General features: G+C 43.3%; 1 protein-coding gene across 3 annotated transcripts in view; it reads left to right on the plus strand.

Annotated features, from left to right (window-relative positions):
* Positions 1-22,476, plus strand: part of SYTL5 (synaptotagmin like 5) — a 206,392-nt gene that overhangs the window by 103,830 nt on the left and 80,086 nt on the right. For all 3 annotated transcript variants that reach the window (XM_075853948.1, XM_075853946.1, XM_075853947.1), the window contains exons 3-5: positions 12,400-12,618; positions 14,463-14,578; positions 18,082-18,181. In XM_075853948.1, coding sequence (XP_075710063.1) covers positions 12,400-12,618; positions 14,463-14,578; positions 18,082-18,181 — 435 coding nt within the window. The remainder of the gene's footprint in view (positions 1-12,399; positions 12,619-14,462; positions 14,579-18,081; positions 18,182-22,476) is intronic.

The raw sequence follows: 22,476 nt of genomic DNA on the forward strand, positions 1-22,476 counted from the left end.
ATGCCAGAAGTTTGTCAAATATTTAGCTACACTTTAATTATGCCACATCACTTAACGCTAACAAATAATCATGGCGACACATCAGTTTCTTTTATGTGGCGGAGTCGTAACGCTCAAACCGGTCTCCCAGCAGCTTGAGACGGCAGTTGGCCCATAGCCCCCAATTTAACTAAAGAACCACCGGCTGTGACTTTTCTCTCACGGATCCAGGCAGAAAAGAGGCAGAATCTAGGGGGAAGTAACCTTTATACCCCCTAAGCACATTGCCAGTTAACCACACCTACCCCTCTTAACCCTTTTCTCACCTACATGTGGCTTGCCTGCCTGACTATCTTCCTACTTTCTAAACCTGCCCCTGCAGTCAGCTATGGCCACTCCTAAGTGGTCCGGCCCATTTACGGGAATATTATTTTTATTATAAACCTTACGCTACTTTCACATGGCAGAAATTCGTTCAGCATTTTTCCTCTGTATTTGTAAGACAAAACTAGGAGTGGGTTCAAAACACGGAAGAAGTGCAAATATTTCCATAACACTTTTCTCTGTGTAGCTTCCATCCTGGTTTTGGCAAATACTGATGCAAAATTCTGACAAATACCGCCGTGCGAAAGTGACCTTACCAACTATGTTACTATGTTATAAATGTCTCCTTGTCAGCAGATTTGACCTGCATACGGTGTTAACAATGCTAAATAGGCTAGCCATTCATTTTTCACTGCAGTGCCCTGGCTTATCGGCGGCAAAACACCTGCCAAACCCCTCCTATCTGTGTGGCTGCCGATAAGCCAGGGCACTGGACTAAAGAATGACCGGCTGACGGATTTTTTTCAGGTATGCGTACATTATCAGAGCAAACATGGGGATGTTTGAACAGGTTTCCCCAAGGCCTATTTAGTGTTGTTATTACCTTATGGGAGTAAAATCTGCTGACAGACTCCATTTAAAAATGCAAAGAATTTAACCAGAGTGTGTGGAATCTACAATGGGAGAGATGGAAGGTTTTTCTTGCAGGAATCTTTAACCTCTGACATGCAATTATACGCAGTGATTTGCTATTGCTGAGAAATGCATCCTTTAAATAGTAGTGAAATTTCACATTTCCTCCAAAACTACACATGACCAGTATGCCTAGAGCATTTTCTTTCAGTACAGATCAATACAACAGTGTCAAGAGCTGTCAGATTATGATATATATATATTCAAATGTATATATATATATATATATATATATATATATATATACATATATATAGATAGATGCGTATATATATATATATATATATAGATATAGATATATATATATAGATATATTATAGAGTATGCAATACTTTTGTCAATTGAATTATGTTCTGAAATAATTTACACTATTATTTTTTTAATAATAGTTTTATTTGTTAGCTTCTTCGTTTGTGATTGTGTAAAGCCGGTTTCAGACAGACATAATACAGCTAAATTTTTATATTCATATTACAACCACAGGACCTGGAAGCCGTTGCCATTCTAATGAACCTAACTGAAATCCTATAGGGTTTTATGGAAATCTGAATTTGGTTCAGTAGAACTGCTGGGTCTATTTCTAGGGTCTTCTAACAGATAATAAGATGTGGCCGTATTACATCTGTCAGAAACCTGCTTAAAGGGGTTGTCTGAGATTTAATGACTTTGTGTTAATGCTTGTAATTTATAAATGTAAATACATTTGTAATATACTTACATTTTCCAAAGTGGCCCCGTTTCCAGATCCTGCCGTGGGGAACTTGACGGGTGACGTCACTCTCTGCACTGGCTCTGGCCGCTGTGTTGATCTTCAATTCTTTGCCGGGTATACGACACGTCACTTGTGACGTGCCGTGTATGGGCTGTTATGCTGCACAGCCTGTAACGCGCATGCGCTGTCACTGCTGTTCTCGCGGTCCCTGCTGTTCTCAAGATAACAGCAGAGCATGCGCGTTACAACAGAACAGCCCATACACGCACGCAAGTCATTTAAGATCAACACAGCGGCCAGAGCCAGTGCAGAGAGTGATGTCCCCCGTCAAGTTCCCCACGGCAGGATCTGGAAACGGGGCCACTTTGGAAAATGTAAGCGTATTACAAATTTATTTACATTTATAAATTACAAGCATTAACACAAAGTAATTTAATCTTGGACAACCCCTTTAAGGCAAGATACACTTTAGCCAAAGTAAGGCCAAATTTACAATTACATCATCGCTATTTATTATTGCTGCTTTATAAAAAAAAATCTAGATTAGGTATTAGCCAGTAATATAGTTACTGGCTAACCATATTTCCCCGTCCATAGAGTATATGTAATGTTCAAACTTGATATGAACATTTCCCGCAGCCCTAACTGTATTAAAGTGCAGCCAACTTGTTCAGTAGAGTGGTGGTCCATATATACAGTATATAGAGGGGGCTAGAAAAAATATTTTCGTATAACCTATTAGGGAATAGTGAGCTAATAAAGAAGGATCCTCTATTCAGTATCCTCATCTCTTGGCCAGAGTGGAATATGCACTGTGTAATGCTTAATTTCTCCTGTGGTGGTGCTGCAGTTTGGTGCTGCTGCATACTTTGTTATGCACATTTCAGAAAATGTGAAGGCATCAGGCTCCCACTGGATTTATAGTAATGTTAAATCACTGGAAAGGGGAATCCTAATAAACAAAGATAAAGAAAAGTATGCTATCGGCACCGATCATAATATCCTTTTTTTCATATTCTGTTTCAAATGACATTAAAAAATCTCATGTATCAAATTAAACCGAGGAGGAAACACTACTCAGGCCGGATTCACACGAGCGTGTGCGTTTTGCGTGCGCAAAAAACGCGGCATTTTGCGAGCGCAATAGGTCCATAACAGCTCTTTGTGTCAGCAGCGTATGATGCGTGGCTGCGTGATTTTCGCGCAGCCGCCATCATTATGACACTCTGTTTGTATGTTTGTAAACAGAAAAGCACGTGGTGCTTTTCTATTTTCATTCATAGTTTTTACTGCTGTTGTGCGAATCACGTGCGTCCCACGGAAGTGCTTCCGTGTGCTACGCGTGATTTTCACGCACCCATTGACTTCAATGGGTGCGTGATGCGCGAAAAACGCACAAATATAGGACATGTCGTCAGTTTTACGCAGCGGACACACGCTGCGTGAAAATCACGGACAGTCTGAATGGCCCCATTGACTAACATAGGTCCGTGCGAGGCGCGTGAAAATCACGCCCGTTGCACAGACGTATTATACGTTCATCTGAATAAGCCCTCAGCAAAATTAAACCACACCCCTTTAGTTTAGCCACACCCCTTCTGCCACATGGAGAAAGCCAGAACCCGCGTGTCTCTGCACAGTTTATAGTTTCAATAGTTTTTTTATTGAACAGTTTTGTATAAATTTCGTTTGCAAAAATACCAATAATACAGACTCGCAGAGTCTCAGGGTATGTGCACACGATGAGAGGCTTTTACGTCTGAAAAGACAGACTGTTTTCAGGAGAAAACAGCTGCCTCGTTTCAGCCGTAAAAGCTCCTCCTCGCATTATGCGAGGCGTCTGTGACGCTCGTAAATCTTGAGCTGCTCTTCATTGAGTTCAATGAAGAACGGCTCAAATTACGTTGCAAAGAAGTGTCCTGCACTTCTTTGCCGAGGCAGTCAATTTACGCGTCGTCGTTTGACAGCTGTCAAACGACGACGCGTAAATAACAGGTCGTCTGCACAGTACGTCGGCAAACCCATTCAAATGAATGGGCAGATGTTTGCCGACGTATTGTAGCCTTATTTTCAGACGTAAAACGAGGCATAATACGCATCGTTTACGTCTGAAAATAGGTCGTGTGAACCCAGCCTTAGCAATTGAAAAACAACAATACAATCATAGGAAGTATTAGACCAACATGGCCTTTGATCAAACCCACATTACATGAACTTCATGATGTCGAAACTCCTACAGTATATAAAGCATATAAATGCAATCGTATCAAACATAGGCAACTTTCCTCGACATCACATTGCTTATAGAGGTCCACTATGTGGCCTCTATGGAAAAGAAAAACACACAATAACAAAAAGGAGGGAGGGAGGTAAGGTATAGGAAAGAAGGGAGTCATAACCATCTCTATGTGTTACAAAAGTGTACGATTCCTCCAGGGAGCCCAAATGGTATCAAATTGACCATTATCCAAGAGATTCTGCACAGTTTATAGAAGAATTCTTGTCTTTAGAGCTTGCAGAAGTAATTGCAAACTGTGTCTGTTATCTGTTTGTATTTTTTTCTTATGAATTTCTAGATTTAGTGTTCCTTTAAGACATTTCTGTAAAAGCTGGAAAGATGTAACATTGCAGTATAGCCTAGGTTTTTCTCTTTTTTTTTATTTTTTATTTTGATTTGCCCTTTTTTTCTAATTATTTTTTTTTTTTAGTTCTGATGTGTTTTTTACTATTTGCCCTTTTTTCTATCAGTCATTCATCATGGCTAATTATACTGTGTACGCTGACGTAGAACCATTTATTAATGCCAGAATGATTTGGGACGTGAAGATAACATTGATTTTAGACATCTAAAAGGAAATTGTATTGTTTTGTTACATAGCATGAAAAAAAGATGGATGATAGAGAAAGAAACAAGCTCATGGTCAAACCTTCCATTTAAAGAAGTAGTACACTGGATAAACAAATGTGAATGTAAATTGTAATTCGTGTTGTCTCAAGTATAATACTAGATCTTTTTGTTGTCTGGCTATACTGAACGTACCCTTTCTCCCCCCTAATTTTTCCCTTCCTTATCACACACACTATTATTAATAGTATAACAATGTTATTTATAAATAGTTTATTTTAACTGTATCTTCATAACTTTTCGAAAATCAAAGAATTTTTATTTTAAATAAAGATACATTAAAAGTTATATCCATATTTTTATACAGCTATGACCATCCAGGGGAAATATATCCATTTACGGTTAAAATGAACTGGAATTTATGACCAGCAGGTTATGGACCCACTGGGCTACTCCATTGGTTTAGCTTGGGACCACCTCTAAAGGTGTTATCTTCACCCTTTAACCCCTATTCAGGGATCTAATCTTGGTCCCAATGGAGTAGCTGGTGGCCCAGTGGACCAGGAACAGGCATTGGCAGATGGTACCTTGATGGATAGCAGCTTCAGGCTTGTCACCTACAGTAGGAGGCAGACTGGCAATGGGCAGCTGGATGGAAGCTGATAGCGAAACACTGGACACAGGTTGATAGCAGATGACTGGACACAGGCAGGTAGCAGATAGCTGGACACAGGCAGGTAGCGGGCAGCTGAACACAGGCAGGTAAGCGGGCTGCTGGACACAGGCAGGTAGCGGGCTGCTGGACACAGGCAGGTAGCGGGCTGCTGGACACAGGCAGGTAGCGGGCTGCTGGACACAGGCAGGTAGCGGGCTGCTGGACACAGGCAGGTAGCTGGCTGCAGGACACAGGCAGGTAGAGAGTAGCTGGACACAGGCAGGTAGCGGGCAGCTGGACACATTCAGGTAGCAGATAGTTGGACACAGGCAGGTAGCGGGCTGCTGGACACAGGCAGGTGGCGGGCTGCAGGACACAGGCAGGTAGAGAGTAGCTGGACACAGGCAGGTAGCGGGCAGCTGGACACATTCAGGTAGCAGATAGCTGGACACAGGCAGGTAGCGGGCTGCTGGACACAGGCAGGTGGCGGGCTGCAGGACACAGGCAGGTAGAGAGTAGCTGGACACAGGCAGGTAGCGGGCAGCTGGACACATTCAGGTAGCAGATAGCTGGACACAGGCAGGTAGCGGGCTGCTGGACACAGGCAGGTGGCGGGCTGCAGGACACAGGCAGGTAGAGAGTAGCTGGACACAGGCAGGTAGCGGGCAGCTGGACACATTCAGGTAGCAGATAGCTGGACACAGGCAGGTAGCGGGCTGCTGGACACAGGCAGGTAGCGTGCTGCTGGACACAGGCAGGTAGCGGACAGCTGGACACAGGCAGGTAGAGAGTAGCTGGACACAGGCAGGAAGCGGTTAGCTGGAAACTGGCTGATAACAGACAGCTGGACACAGCCAGGTAGCAGATAGATTGAAACTGGCTGATGACAGGTAGCTGGATACAGGCTGGAAGTGAATACCTGGATACAGGCTGACAACAGATAGAAATAGCAGACCGGATACAGGCTGGTTGCAGATAACTGTATACAGGGTAACAACAAATAGGTTATCTTCACCCTTTAACCCCTATACAGGGATCTAATCTTGGTCCCAATGGAGTAGCTGGTGGCTCAGTGGACCAGGAACAGGCATTGGCAGATGGTACCTTGATGGATAGCAGCTTCAGGCTTGTCACCTACAGTAGGAGGCAGACTGGCAGTGGGCAGCTGGATGGAAGCTGATAGCGAAACACTAGACACAGGTTGATAGCAGATGACTGGACACAGGCAGGTAGCGGGCTGCTGGACACAGGCAGGTAGCGGGCTGCTGGACACAGGCATGTAGTGGGCTGCTGGACACAGGTAGGTAGCGGGCTGCTGGACACAGGCAGGTAGCGGGCTGCTGGACACAGGCAGGTAGCTGGCTGCAGGACACAGGCAGGTAGAGAGTAGCTGGACACAGGCAGGTAGCGGGCAGCTGGACACATTCAGGTAGCAGATAGTTGGACACAGGCAGGTAGCGGGCTGCTGGACACAGGCAGGTGGCGGGCTGCAGGACACAGGCAGGTAGAGAGTAGCTGGACACAGGCAGGTAGCGGGCAGCTGGACACATTCAGGTAGCAGATAGCTGGACACAGGCAGGTAGCGGGCTGCTGGACACAGGCAGGTGGCGGGCTGCAGGACACAGGCAGGTAGAGAGTAGCTGGACACAGGCAGGTAGCGGGCAGCTGGACACATTCAGGTAGCAGATAGCTGGACACAGGCAGGTAGCGGGCTGCTGGACACAGGCAGGTGGCGGGCTGCAGGACACAGGCAGGTAGAGAGTAGCTGGACACAGGCAGGTAGCGGGCAGCTGGACACATTCAGGTAGCAGATAGCTGGACACAGGCAGGTAGCGGGCTGCTGGACACAGGCAGGTAGCGTGCTGCTGGACACAGGCAGGTAGCGGACAGCTGGACACAGGCAGGTAGAGAGTAGCTGGACACAGGCAGGAAGCGGTTAGCTGGAAACTGGCTGATAACAGACAGCTGGACACAGCCAGGTAGCAGATAGATTGAAACTGGCTGATGACAGGTAGCTGGATACAGGCTGGAAGTGAATACCTGGATACAGGCTGACAACAGATAGAAATAGCAGACCGGATACAGGCTGGTTGCAGATAACTGTATACAGGGTAACAACAAATAGGTTATCTTCACCCTTTAACCCCTATACAGGGATCTAATCTTGGTCCCAATGGAGTAGCTGGTGGCTCAGTGGACCAGGAACAGGCATTGGCAGATGGTACCTTGATGGATAGCAGCTTCAGGCTTGTCACCTACAGTAGGAGGCAGACTGGCAGTGGGCAGCTGGATGGAAGCTGATAGCGAAACACTAGACACAGGTTGATAGCAGATGACTGGACACAGGCAGGTAGCGGGCTGCTGGACACAGGCAGGTAGCGGGCTGCTGGACACAGGCAGGTAGCGGGCTGCTGGACACAGGCAGGTAGCGGGCTGCTGGACACAGGCAGGTAGCGGGCTGCTGGACACAGGCAGGTAGAGAGGAGCTGGACACAGGCAGGTAGCGAGCAGCTGGACACATTCAGGTAGCAGATAGCTGGACACAGGCAGGTAGCGGGCTGCTGTACACAGGCAGGTAGCGGGCTGCTGGACACAGGCAGGTAGCGGGCTGCTGGACACAGGCAGGTAGCGGGCTGCTGGACACAGGCAGGTAGCGGACAGCTGGACACAGGCAGGTAGAGAGTAGCTGGACACAGGCAGGAAGCGGGTAGCTGGAAACTGGCTGATAACAGACAGCTGGACACAGCCAGGTAGCAGATAGATTGAAACTGGCTGATGACAGGTAGCTGGATACAGGCTGGTAGTGAATACCTGGATACAGGCTGACAACAGATAGAAATAGCAGACCGGATACAGGCTGGTTGCAGATAACTGTATACAGGGTAACAACAAATAGGTTATCTTCACCCTTTAACCCCTATACAGGGATCTAATCTTGGTCCCAATGGAGTAGCTGGTGGCCCAGTGGACCAGGAACAGGCATTGGCAGATGGTACCTTGATGGATAGCAGCTTCAGGCTTGTCACCTACAGTAGGAGGCAGACTGGCAGTGGGCAGCTGGATGGAAGCTGATAGCGAAACACTGGCCACAGGTTGATAGCAGATAACTGGACACAGGCAGGTAGCGGATAGCTGGACACAGGCAGGTAGCAGATAGCTGGACACAGGCATGTAGTGGGCAGCTGGACACAGGCAGGTAGCGGGCTGCTGGACACAGGCAGGTAGCGGGCTGCTGGACACAGGCAGATAGCGGGCTGCTGCACACAGGCAGGTAGCGGGCTGCTGGACACAGGCAGGTAGCGGGCTGCTGGACACAGGCAGATAGCGGGCTGCTGGACACAGGCAGGTAGCGGGCTGCAGGACACAGGCAGGTAGAGAGTAGCTGGACACAGGCAGGTAGCGGACAGCTGGACACATTCAGGTAGCAGATAGCTGGACACAGGCAGGTAGTGGGCTGCTGGACACAGGCAGGTAGCGGGCTACTGGACACAGGCAGGTAGCGGGCTGCTGGACACAGGCAGGTAACAGGCTGCTGGACACAGGCAGGTAGCGGGCTGCTGGACACAGGCAGGTAGCGGGCTGCTGGACACAGGCAGGTAGCGGGCTGCTGGACACAGGCAGGTAGCGGGTAGCTGTTAACTGGCTGATAACAGACAGCTGGACACAGCCAGGTAGCAGATAGATTGAAACTGGCTGATGACAGGTAGCTGGATACAGGCTGGTAGTGAATACCTGGATACAGGCTGACAACAGATAGAAATAGCAGACCGGATACAGGCTGGTTGCAGATAACTGTATACAGGGTAACAACAAATAGGTTATCTTCACCCTTTAACCCCTATACAGGGATCTAATCTTGGTCCCAATGGAGTAGCTGGTGGCCCAGTGGACCAGGAACAGGCATTGGCAGATGGTACCTTGATGGATAGCAGCTTCAGGCTTGTCACCTACAGTAGGAGGCAGACTGGCAGTGGGCAGCTGGATGGAAGCTGATAGCGAAACACTGGCCACAGGTTGATAGCAGATAACTGGACACAGGCAGGTAGCGGATAGCTGGACACAGGCAGGTAGCAGATAGCTGGACACAGGCATGTAGTGGGCAGCTGGACACAGGCAGGTAGCGGGCTGCTGGACACAGGCAGGTAGCGGGCTGCTGGACACAGGCAGATAGCGGGCTGCTGCACACAGGCAGGTAGCGGGCTGCTGGACACAGGCAGGTAGCGGGCTGCTGGACACAGGCAGATAGCGGGCTGCTGGACACAGGCAGGTAGCGGGCTGCAGGACACAGGCAGGTAGAGAGTAGCTGGACACAGGCAGGTAGCGGACAGCTGGACACATTCAGGTAGCAGATAGCTGGACACAGGCAGGTAGTGGGCTGCTGGACACAGGCAGGTAGCGGGCTACTGGACACAGGCAGGTAGCGGGCTGCTGGACACAGGCAGGTAACAGGCTGCTGGACACAGGCAGGTAGCGGGCTGCTGGACACAGGCAGGTAGCGGGCTGCTGGACACAGGCAGGTAGCGGGCTGCTGGACACAGGCAGGTAGCGGGTAGCTGTTAACTGGCTGATAACAGACAGCTGGACACAGCCAGGTAGCAGATAGATTGAAACTGGCTGATGACAGGTAGCTGGATACAGGCTGGTAGTGAATACCTGGATACAGGCTGACAACAGATAGAAATAGCAGACCGGATACAGGCTGGTTGCAGATAACTGTATACAGAGTAACAACAAATAGGAATAGCAGACTGGAATCAGATGCACACAGGAACCTTTGCAGGATACAACAAGTTTGTTCCAATGTTGATTAGGCAACAGGTGTATTGTGGAGGTGCCTTAAGTAGTCAAGGAATTAACAGGAATTGGTACAGGGATTTTTAATTTTGTGAACACTGGCCCTTTAAAAGGCGTCTGGAGCACGCGCACACTAGGAGCATAGCAGCCACAAGCAGAGGTACACAGGCACCGGTGACCTGGACGAGGAGCAGAGCCAGGTCACCAGCGGGTAAGTCAGAAGACTTGACCGCGAGGACTGCTGGCAGGAGCTCAACTTGCCGCCAGCTTTACACTGGACTGAGAATACATGCACACAAGAAAGCCGTGTAAATAGACCCTGTACGTCAGTACCGCATGGGCGTAACTATAGATGTAGCAGCAATAGCAGCTGCTATGGGACGCAGAAGTTGAGGGGACCCATTCAGATCCAAGAACGTTGTTTCTGTTTGTGGGGAATAACAAGATGGTGTCTTTATGCTATCTGGAACTGCTATGTGGGTTCTCTGACATATGGTGCCATTATCTATACCTTTAATCATTGCTACTTATCTTGCTGTTTAAATTTTCTGTCACTAGGTGGTGGCGCCCACCTTATTCTGCTATGGGGCACTATGAATTCTAGTTACGCCCCTGCAATACTTCTAGAGGAAAATACCTCTAATACTGCATGTATTGTATTCTGCATGAATTTCTTCTGTAAAGAAAAGCCCTCTGTGTGGCTCCATGTAAAATTGGTAGAGTATAGGTCCATAGATTTCTATGCCATATTACAGATCGATACAACATGGTGCCGAGTGCATTGGTCCTATTAATCTTCATAGTTGGGAGTCTTGACATGGTTTATGTTATGATAATACTTATATGGAAGTATGTTTTCTCGTGATGAGGGGACTGAAGATCTCTGGATCTTTTGTGGCCAGATATATAATATACGGTACCTACTCTTTACAGGCAGAATGTAGAAAAGATTGACATCTTACATAAGTAATTCTGTATCAATATGACATCTTATACAAACTTTTCCCAATAATAGCACACTGGTGGAAAAAAAATTTAACTTTGTTCCGACCAACATAAAAAGAAAAAGCTGACAATTTTCGCAGTAGGTAAAGCAATTTTCTGCAGGAAAATTAATCTTATCTGAATTTAAATTATTTGTGCACAAAATGTATCCAGCTGCAAATGGCACGGCTATTATGCTTTTGAACAGTTCTTAAAATGACCTGTCCCAGATCTGATACATTTTGCCGGAATGAAACTGGGAGATAAAATTGTGAAATAATATAATTTGCTTTATTTCAGCATATTGCGAGTTTAATGTTTAATTTATGCTCAGTCTGACAGTCCTTATGTTCCGTTTATCTGCACATATGCTGAGTTCTAGAAAGATTTAATAATTTAACAAACCTAAAGCACAGGTGCTGTTCAAAAATACATCACAGATACTGACTTCTTACATGTATATAGTGTTTAAAGAAATAGTTCTAGGTATATTTTAATAGGGCTACATATACAGTATGGCAAATTGTGATCGTGATTCCAGAATTAGAAAACACAATTGTGGCATTTTTTATTTTTTTTTACCATAAGTGAAACAGCACAAAAAACAGAAAATGTTATATTTTTGAGTCCTTAAAAGCTGCAAATCTGCTGTTTTTTTGGCTTTGTATATATTCATGCTGCAGATCTCCAGTTCCATCACAGGTACTTTACTGGATGGACGTCTGGCAACTGTGCAGGTATTGAAGTGCACTGTACTCGTTGTTGAAGCATATTGTTTTGTGCTTTGTAATATCTTGGGTTATTGTTCTGGAAGTAGCCATCGAAGATGCTCAGTTGGTATTGAGGGCCATAATGTGAGCCCCTACCCAATTACACCTCCACAAGCCTGGACTGGTCGATTGACTAGTGTATTTATGTGGTTTACACTACACTTTGACCTTACCACCTGTATTGTACAGCTTAAAACAAGATTTGATGAGGTTTTGTTGAGTTTGTATCCTGGTGTGCTCTTCTGCATGTCCCTGTTGTAGCCCATGATTATATTACTATGCGTTATTGTCACTGTCCTGTCAGTCTGAACCAGTCTGGTCACTCTCCCCTGACCTGTCGTATTAACAAGGTATTTATCGTGGCACTCACTTTCTCTAAACTTTAGAGACTGTTGCGTGTGGAAGTCCAGGGAGATAAACATTCATACCACCCCTATGACTTCAACAATCATTCCATGGTGAAAATCCTTCAAGTTGACCTTTTTTCCCATTCTAGTGTTTGGTTTGGACAACACGTAAACCTCTTGACCACGCCTGATACTTGTATGCTGCCACATGAGTAGCTGATTAGATGTTTGCGTTAACATTCAGCACTATTAATGTTTGTATGCTTTTTTTTCCTCCTTATTCTTTGTCCATTTAGAAAATTAAAAAATGAACTTCTGGAAATCAAAAAGAAAGGTGCCAAAATTCACAGATTACGCCTGAATAGTGCCAAAATTTGTGTCCGGTGCCAAAAGACTTTGGGGTTGATCTTTGACCGAGGAGATATTTGCCATGCATGCCAATTCAGAGTGTGCAAGACATGCCGTGTGGTGGTTAAGAAGAGCGTCTGGAAATGTACAGTGTGTGCTAAGGTTTCGTAAGTATGCAAAATTACGCCTATGAAATTTGAGGCAATTATCTTTAATTGATTTACTTTTAAATATAGGACAGTAGTTAACGTAGGAGATACCACCAAAAGCAACAGTAAGCCATGAGAAATACAAATTAATATTCTACATTCCAGACAGCCCTACATGCTTATTATTCAATTGTTCCCCTTAGGAAAGTAATGAAATCTCATAATGGGTAAATAGTAGAAAACCGGTGTTTATTAATTTCTTTAAGTAAAATTCTGATAATCTGGCATCCTCTGGACCACTATACCACCAGAATGCTGGATTATTTAGTGCTGATCTAGTTCATAATATATGTTTATAGTGGTCTGACCTGCTTTTTTCTGATACAGAGCCCCAAATTGCCTATAAAGCCATAGGCTTAAATGCTAAAACTTTAGCTGCCTGTATCCACCAGTAGGAGGAGCTGAGAAGTTTACTGCATACTTTTTTATTATTGACGTCAATCTATAAGTCATATACAGTAAGATCCAATGCTATCCATAGTGATCGCAGCAGGCAGCTATAATTTTATTTATACTCTCTGTGGCTATACAGGTGACTTGGAACTTGGGAGCAAACAAAAAAAAAAACAACAACAAAGTTTCTATAAATGTATATTATAAAATTAGTCATCACAGAATTTCAAAAGTTCAGAGATGGACAGTCACTTTAAGAGTTTAAGTGCAAATTTCACATTCTGGAAAGAAAGCAGGTCAGATGATGTAGAGATAGCACAGTTTGAATATTTATAGAGTGAAATTTCCATTGACCTTTTGTTTTGTTGCAAATCTTCTAAATAATGTGACATAGTTTGAAATCTCAGAGCATAAAATACATTTTCATCTGAAAGACAAGATTATCTTGTTCATTCTTTTATAGAATCATTAAAATAATAATGTCCATACAGTTAACTTGTCAATGCAGAAAATAATTGAGTAATTAAAGAAAATCTTCAAGCTAACAAAAATAAAATACATTAAATGGATTGTGTGAGATTAGAAAAAAGGTTCAGCTTTTTTGTACTACTAGTAACAGTGCTGCACTTGTTCATGGTCTGTGTCTATTATTGATTAACTGCAATACCAGAAACGGCATAAGCAAAAGATTGGCGCACCTATCCACATGATAATTTTCTGATCGCTGGGGCAGCATCACCGATCATTAGAATGCGGGTCCCGAACCGCATGTTTCTCCTCACTGCTCAAATGCAGTGAGGAGGACATTGAATGGAGCGCACTGCCACTCCATTCAATGTCTATGGGAATAACAGAAACAGCCGAGTACATCACTCGGCTGTTTCCATAATTTTCATAGATATTAAATGCAGCGGCAGATGCATGCTCAACCACCACTCCATTCAAGCTCCTCCTCACTGTGGGTGGTGCAGTGAGGAGGAACGAGGATGCGGGACCCCCGTTCTCATGAATGGTGGGGATCTTAACAGTGGGGCTCCATGTGATTAGTCAATTATCACCTATCCTGTGGATAGGTGATCATTTTTTATTCTGGGACAACCCCTCTAAGCTCTTGCTTAAAAAAATTGAATCTGCCACTAACAAAATGTAATTTACCTGGGATTTCGTGATGCAGAGATCTGTAGGCTGATCTCTGTTTGCGTTCTTCACAACACCATCTTGGTGGCGTGATGTCATGAACCTCTCAGTCTTCTGTATAATTTAATAGTCCCTTTACTGGCAAATACAGCAGAACATTTTTTTCTGAATAAATAAGAAAAATCTAACTACATTTATGTAAAAGTTATTACTATAAAAACACTGTAATTAATGTTATTTGAACTGTATGTTTGTCTGTCATTTTCTTATAGGCAGATAAGAATAGCAACTGGTGATTGGTTTTTCGAAGAACGATCCAGGCGCTTCAAAAATGGCACTGTCCTTGGAAGTGAGGTTGTCAGAAAGTCTATTATGAGAAGGTTTTCAGGTATTTGAATATTTCTCTCTTATTGTGTGTTATCCTTTTGACTGTGTATATCAGAATTATCAGCTATGGTCCATCAAGACACTGATCACCTTAAAGCGACAGCAGCTGGAAATACTTATTAGGCTTCGTTCCCATCTGGGCCAGGATCCCGTTCCGACATTCCGTCTGAGTTTTCCGTCGGAACAGGACCCTGACTGACACAAACGGAAACCATAGGTTTCCATTTCCCTCACCATTGATTTCAATGGTGACAGATCCGGTGCCAATGGTTTCTGTTTGTCTTCATTGTGCAAGGGTTCCGTCATTTTGACGGAATCAATAGCATAGTCGAAAGCTCCGATGGAACATCGTAACGGAGCGAGCCTTAGCGAGCTCTAAATTGAATCTGGAAACCTCAGCACAATAATTCCTCATCATGATCATGAGATCACCGTGAATGTATAGATATAGTCTCACTGAGCTCTTTAGCATATGAGGAGTAACTGAGAAAATGTGACAATGACATAACTCAGCAAATCTCTGTGAGACTAAACCTATGAGTGGTGAAAAATATACCACCATTGGACTTTGGATCAATGGAAACTTTCTCTAAAGTTTCAATGAAAACATTCTCTAAAGTTTGTAGTGCCAACTGTAAAGTTTTGAAGAGATTGAAATCTAGGTCTGAGGCTGTTTTTCATGGTTTGTACAGACAATGACATTCTACAGGATTGTGTGATTCTAGCTTTATGACAATAGTTTGGGGTAGATTTTCTTTCAGTTTCAACATGGCAATGCTTCTTAAATAAATTTGAGCTCTTTACACAAATGGCATGCCAAATTATGTGGAAGAAAATACAGTAAGTGACCTTCAAAGAGCTCCCACCTCATCATAAAACATTTGAGATGAATTGGAAACACTGAGTGCAAGCCATTGAGCCTCACTACCTAACAACAGTGCCAACCTCACTAAGGCTCTGTTCACATCTGCGTTGGGGTCCCGTTCTGACGTTCCGTCTGAGGTTTCCGTCAGAAAGGGACCCTGAGCAGACACAAACTGACACCGACGGAAACCAGAGGGTTCCGTTTCCATCACCATTGATTTCAATGGTGACGGAACCAGTGACCGTGGTTTCCGTTTGTCTCTTTTGTGCACCGGACCCGTTGTTTTGCCGGAAGCAATAGCGTAGTCGACTACGCTATTGCTTCCGGCAAAACGACGGGTCCGGTGCACAACAGACACGGACAGGTCTTGTTGCCGAATAGATATATATTTCCATAACCATGTCCCAAAATCTACTGAAAAGGGTTCTCAGAAGGGAGAAGCAAAAGAAGGACCAACTCCATATTAACAATCATGGTTTTTGAATGAGATGTTCAACAACCACATGGCATAGTTGGGTATCTACATCATTTTGGCCATATAGTGTGTACACTGTATATGAATAATATAACCAGCTCTTATTTATTGCTACTATAAGGTACAAAGATATATTATGATATGTATATATATATATATATATATATATATATACACACTACAGTTCAAAAGTTTAGGGTCACTTAGAAATTTCCTTATTTTTGAAAGAAAAGCACAGTTTTTTTCAATGAAGATAACATTAAATTAATCAGAAATACACTCTATACATTGTTAATGTGCTAAATGACTATTCTAGCTGCAAACGTCTGGTTTTTAATGCAATATCTACATAGGTGTATAGAGGTCCATTTCCAGCAACCATCACTCCAGTGTTCTAATGGTACATTGTGTTTGCTAACTGTGTTAGAAGGCTAATGGATGATTAGAAAACACTTAAAAACCCTTGTGCAATTATGTTAGCACCGCTGTAAACAGTTTTGCTGTTTAGAGGAGCTATAAAACTGACCTTCCTTTGAGCTAGTTGAGAATCTGGAGCATTACATTTGTGGGTTCGATTAAACTCTCAAAATGGCTAGAAAAAAAGAGCTTTCATGTGAAACTCGACAGTCTATTCTTGTTCTTAGAAATGAAGGCTATTCCATGCGAGAAATTGCCAAGAAACTGAAGATTTCCTACAACGGTGTGTACTACTCCCTTCAGAGGACAGCACAAACAGGCTCTAACCAGAGTAGAAAGAGAAGTGGGAGGCCCCGCTGCACAACTGAGCAACAAGACAAGTACATCTAGTTTGAGAAATAGACGTCCTCACAGATCCTCAACTGGCAGCTTCATTAAATAGTACCCGCAAAACGCCAGTGTCAACGTCTACAGTGAAGAGGCGACTCCGGGATGCTGGCCTTCAGGGCAGAGTGGCAAAGAAAAAGCCATATCTGAGACTGGCTAATAAAAGGAAAAGATTAATATGGGCAAAAGCACACAGACATTGGACAGAGGAAGATTGGAAAAAAGTGTTATGGACAGACGAATCGAAGTTTGAGGTGTTTGGATCACACAGAAGAACATTTGTGAGACGCAGAACAACTGAAAATATGCTGGAAGAGTGCCTGACGCCATCTGTCAAGCATGGTGGAGGTAATGTGATGGTCTGGGGTTGCTTTGGTGCTGGTAAAGTGGGAGATTTGTACAAGGTAAAAGGGATTTTGAATAAGGAAGGCTATCACTCCATTTTGCAACGCCATGCCATACCCTGTGGACAGCGCTTGATTGGAGCCAATATCATCCTACAACAGGACAATGACCCAAAGCACACCTCCAAATTATGCAAGAACTATTTAGGGAAGAAGCAGGCAGCTGGTATTCTATCTGTAATGGAGTGGCCAGCGCAGTCACCAGATCTCAACCCCATAGAGCTGTTGTGGGAGCAGCTTGACCGTATGGTACGCAAAAAGTGCCCATCAAGCCAATCCAACTTGTGGGAGGGGCTTCTGGAAGCATGGGGTGAAATTTCTCCCGATTACCTCAGCAAATTAACAGCTAGAATGCCAAAGGTCTGAAATGCTGTAATTGCTGCAAATGGAGCATTTTTTGACGAAAGCAAAGTTTGAAGGAGAAAATTATTATTTCAAATAAAAATCATTATTTCTAACCTTGTCAATGTCTTGACTATATTTTCTAGTCATTTTGAAACTCATTTGATAAATATAAGTGTGAGTTTTCATGGAAAACACAAAATTGTCTGGGTGACCCCAAACTTTTGAACGGTAGTGTATATATATATTATTATTATTATTATTATTATTATTATTTTGTAATTATATTTGGGCATTGTTGATAAGCTATGAATTATTCTTGAAATGATAATTGTATTGCAGTCAGATGTGTTATTAGATAATCAAGCCTGACCACCATCAGCTGTCATGTAACCTACAAGTGTCTCTTAAGATTAAAAAGATCTGATTTGTGAGTCAGAGTTTTATATAACAAAAGGCCAGAGGCAGTTACAGCTTTTAAGGCTTTATCAAAAGAGATAGTACGTTATTTACCAAAGCATTGACCTTTCAGATTCATACTGTTTAGAGGATTATCTGGAAATACCGTCCATGGTCATAAACAGAAATTATTTCCATTTTTTATGATCATACAGTGCCTGCGAAAATGGTAGAAGACACAAGAAAACCCATTGTTGATATCAAAGAAAACACGACAGTGCCTATACCTTCAGAGAGTGATAACTCTGGAAAGCGGTAAGTAGCCTACATAATTTTGTGCCTAATATGTATGTGTGTGTGTGTATATATATATATATATATATATATATATATATATATATATATATATATATACACATATACAGCGTTCGGCTATCTCCGTCAGTCCCCTAGAAAATTAATGGAGCAGTAGTGTGTATGTGCGACCAACGCTCAATTAAAATGGGGGCATGGGACTCTTGTTCTCGTGATCACTGAATCCGCAGCGATAATACATTTATCACCTATCCTGTTGATGTTTTTTCGTGGGCCAACCCATTAAGCTTTATCTACATATAACTGTACAACCCATTATAATATGAGCTTTTAGATGAAAATGTATTTAAAGGGGTTGTCCATGATTATAAGAAAAGGGTCTGCTTTTTTTTCCCAAGAAACAGTGCCCAGTGCCACATCTGTCTGTGTCTGGTATTGCAGTTTAGCCCCATTGACTTAAAGAGGCTCTGTCACCAGTTTATAGGTGGCCTATCTCCTACCTAATCTGTTAAGCGTTGCAATGTAGATAACAACAGTGGTTTTTATTTTGAAAAATTATCATTTTTGAGCAAGTTATGAACAATTGTAGATTTATGCTAATTAGTTTCTTAATGACCAAGTGGGCGTTGTAAAGACAAGGGTATGACGCTGACCAATCAGCATCATACACTTCTCTTCATTCATGTTTAGCTGTACTCACAGCACAGCGTGATCTCGCGAGTGTGAATAGACATCGCATCCTGGCTGGAGGTGATGTCTATTCACTCTCAAGACACTTCGGTAAAGTTACTGTGGGAGTATGTGACAGCACAGCGTGATCTCGCGAGATCACTCTGCGCTGTGAGTACAGCTAAACATGAATGAAGAGAAGTGTAAGACACTGATTGGTCAGCGTCATACATTTCTCTTTACAACGCCCACTTGGTAAAAAGTTAAAAAACGCTCAGTTGGTCATTAAGAAACTAATTCGCATAAATCAAAAAATGTACATAACTTGCTCATTTTTCAAAATAAAAACCACTGTTATCTACATTACAGCGTCGATCACATTATGTACAAGATAGGGCACTTATAAAGTGGTGACAGAGCCTCTTTAAATGAGGATGAGTTGCTATAAGGGTATGTGCACACACACTAATTACGTCCGTAGTTGACGGACGTATTTCGGCCGCAAGTACCGGACCGAACACAGTGCAGGGACCCGGGCTCCTAGCATCATAGTTATATACGATGCTAGGAGTCCCTGCCTCTCTGCAGGACAACTGTCTCGTACTGTAATCATGTTTTCAGTACGGGACAGTAGTTCCACGGAGAGGCAGGGACTCCTAGCATCGTACATATGTATGATGCTAGGAGCCCGGCTCCCTGCACTGAGTTCGGTCCACTACTTGCGGCCGAAATACGTCCGTAAATTACGGACGTAATTAGTGTGTGTGCACATACCCTAACAGTCACAGCCAATGGACAGACGTGGCACTGTGTTTGGAATAAAACAGATCCTTTGTAATGATGGGGGTGGGGAGACAGACAAGTGAGCCCTAATCTACCTGCCACTCAGTCCCTGCCTACTTGCAACGACCCGCCCTAGGCGACGGGGTACAACTGGGCGACGGTCCCTACGCTCAATAAGTGCACGACAGACAAACAGACAAGGGTACACAGAGCTAGGGGGAGAAAGGGGCAGTTGCCCACGGCAACACCGTGAGCAACAAGAGAAGTAAACAAGCCGAGTCAAACCAGGAGTGTACGAGGTACCAAACGCAGAGCAGGAGAGTAGTCAGCAAGCCGGGGTCAATATGAAGCAAGGACAATAGTACAAGAAGCTGCAGCAGGGCCAGGAAACCAAACGAAAAGAATCACAAGCAAAGGAGGAACAGGAAAGGCAGGTATTAATAGACAGAGGGCGGGAGCTAGCTCCGTCTGGCCAGGCTGTGATAGGTTCTCCCACTCCTAAGCCTGCCACCCTGAGTGGTGGAAGATGGAGTCAGTCTCACAGACATAGAAGCAGGTGCAGACTGATTATCTATGGGCGTTAACCCCGAAGCTGTGCCTGGCAGATCTTTTACATCCTTTGTTCTAATCCCTGACAACTTCTTTAAAAGATCAAGTACATGTTGGCAATTGTTGCCAAGTATCCCAATCTGTCCATTCTAAATAAAATAAATGGATAACAATTTGTATGAACGTCTAGATAAATAATATTAGGATCAGATTCATGTCATAATGTACAGGATAATGATAAATGTAATGTAGCAAAAAGGAAAGCGATTTGAACATATTTTTGCCACTACTAGATTCCTGCTCCTGCTCAAATTCTGACATGGCATCAAGTAGCAGCCCTTACAAGATATGCTGCCCACTGCCACTCTATTTTTAATTTTTTATGTTTGACCTATTCTCTGGAATACCACTCTTATCCCCTGAAGACTTTACTAACCCGCGGACAGAAATATGTCAGGTCGGAGTGGTATGTTTACTTAGCGGCCAAGGGCTCTTGTTAATTAGAGCAAGGTTTTGGTCCAGGTCACTCTCAACCAGGACTGCGGCCCCGAGGTTAGGCCATTATGGACATGTAGCCCAACACTATACTGTCTCTGTATATGTGTTTTTTTGGTCTAATTCCTTTTTGGATTCATTATCCACAAGTACCGAAACAGTCCTGAAGACATCTGACCAGCTAAAAACGTTCTTTCTTAAAGAATACTGGTCCATGGCCTGTCACTCCACAAATCTTGTGTACATATGCCAAATTTACCTAACTATGCATGTAGGAGACCTAATCGGCAATTAGCAACCATGGCAGCATTTTAGTTATTGTCAGAACAAAATTAGTGAAGAATTTTCTAAATATGTGTGTGTATGTATTTACACTTTTTTGGGCATGCGCATTAAGTGTATAATAGTTGACTTAGTGAGAGTTATGTTTTAATTGTCCAGCTCCGCATCTGTATTGCTCAAATTCTGGAGTTCATAGTTTTCCCAAGAAATGTAAGCTGTGTTTATTTTATCATTGAGATAAGGTTGGCATCTCTAAAGTATGCTGGCATAAAAAAAAATAATGATTTTAATGTGTAGCAAAGCAAACAAAACATTCATATTAATTTGTATAGTACAATAAAATAACACAATTTGACTCTGATCATCTACCCTAATCCTTCAATCCATTGTTCTAAAGAATCCTGTTATGGGTTATGCCATGCATATATGTTACTAGTCAGTAATGTTCTCAACAGAGCTGGGGCTGTGACAGCTTATTGTTCATTTTCATGAAAGAGAAGATTGTTCTCACAATTGTTTGTTATAAAAAAAAAAATGCAATATCTTAATTTAGGGATAAAATAACAAAACAATCTGCATTATGTATAACATTTTAGATGAAGTACCGTTTAAATTATTAAGTGGTAATAATTTAATAAAACCCCTGGCAATCAGCTGATATTATTGGGGAAAACTGAGGCTGGCCATATGTATAGTGGGGGCCTAAGGTGTTGAACGGTCCTGGCAGGTTTGTGACAGAAGTGATGGAACAGAGACCAGGAACTCGTAGCAACAGAAAATTTACTAAGCCGCTGTTGCCATTTCAGGCAAATGAATACTTCTATTTTGAGAGGCACAGTCTCTTGGTACAACTGCGGTTCAGGCTGGCGGTTGATATCTGGCTCACTCACTCTTTTGCCAGACAGTGTCAAGGCACTCCTCCCTAATGGAGTGGATGTCTGATATATTCAAGCCTACTAGACCGCAACTGGCTGCACGCTGATGTGCTCCCCTGTCTCACGTGGGGAAGCTCCTTCCCGTCACCCACCGACCATAGCTCACACGACATTGTTCACATACGAGGAGGCTCAATGAACGCTGTAAGTACAATAGAGGAAGAGACAGCGTAAAATAAAGTAAATTAAATAATAAATACACATAAAATACCCATGCAAAAGAAACGTTCCCCACGCCAATCATTGTCGTAACGCTAGCCCTGACCCAGTTACCCTAAAATAGACATGTAATATATAAAAATTTACGGTAGACAATGATGATCTTAAATAAAAGGTCTATTTTTGGGTAAAATTATATTATCTTTATTAGAACAAATTAGCTGAAAAGTTAAAAAGCATATTTTTTTTACTATTATTTACAAACTATTAGCCCAAAAATTCTAAAATAGCAAAAAGGATGTGTGTCAAAAATGATGAAAAAAAGAAACCTGCGTTGGCTATGAGAAAATGTCATAAAAATCACGTCGCTAGCCCAACAATTAAAAAAGTTATAGCAGTTGAACTAGCACGTGCTAAAAATGG

The sequence above is a fragment of the Rhinoderma darwinii genome, chromosome 2, assembly GCF_050947455.1.
Source record: "Rhinoderma darwinii isolate aRhiDar2 chromosome 2, aRhiDar2.hap1, whole genome shotgun sequence".
Classification (NCBI taxonomy): Eukaryota; Metazoa; Chordata; class Amphibia; order Anura; family Rhinodermatidae; genus Rhinoderma; species Rhinoderma darwinii.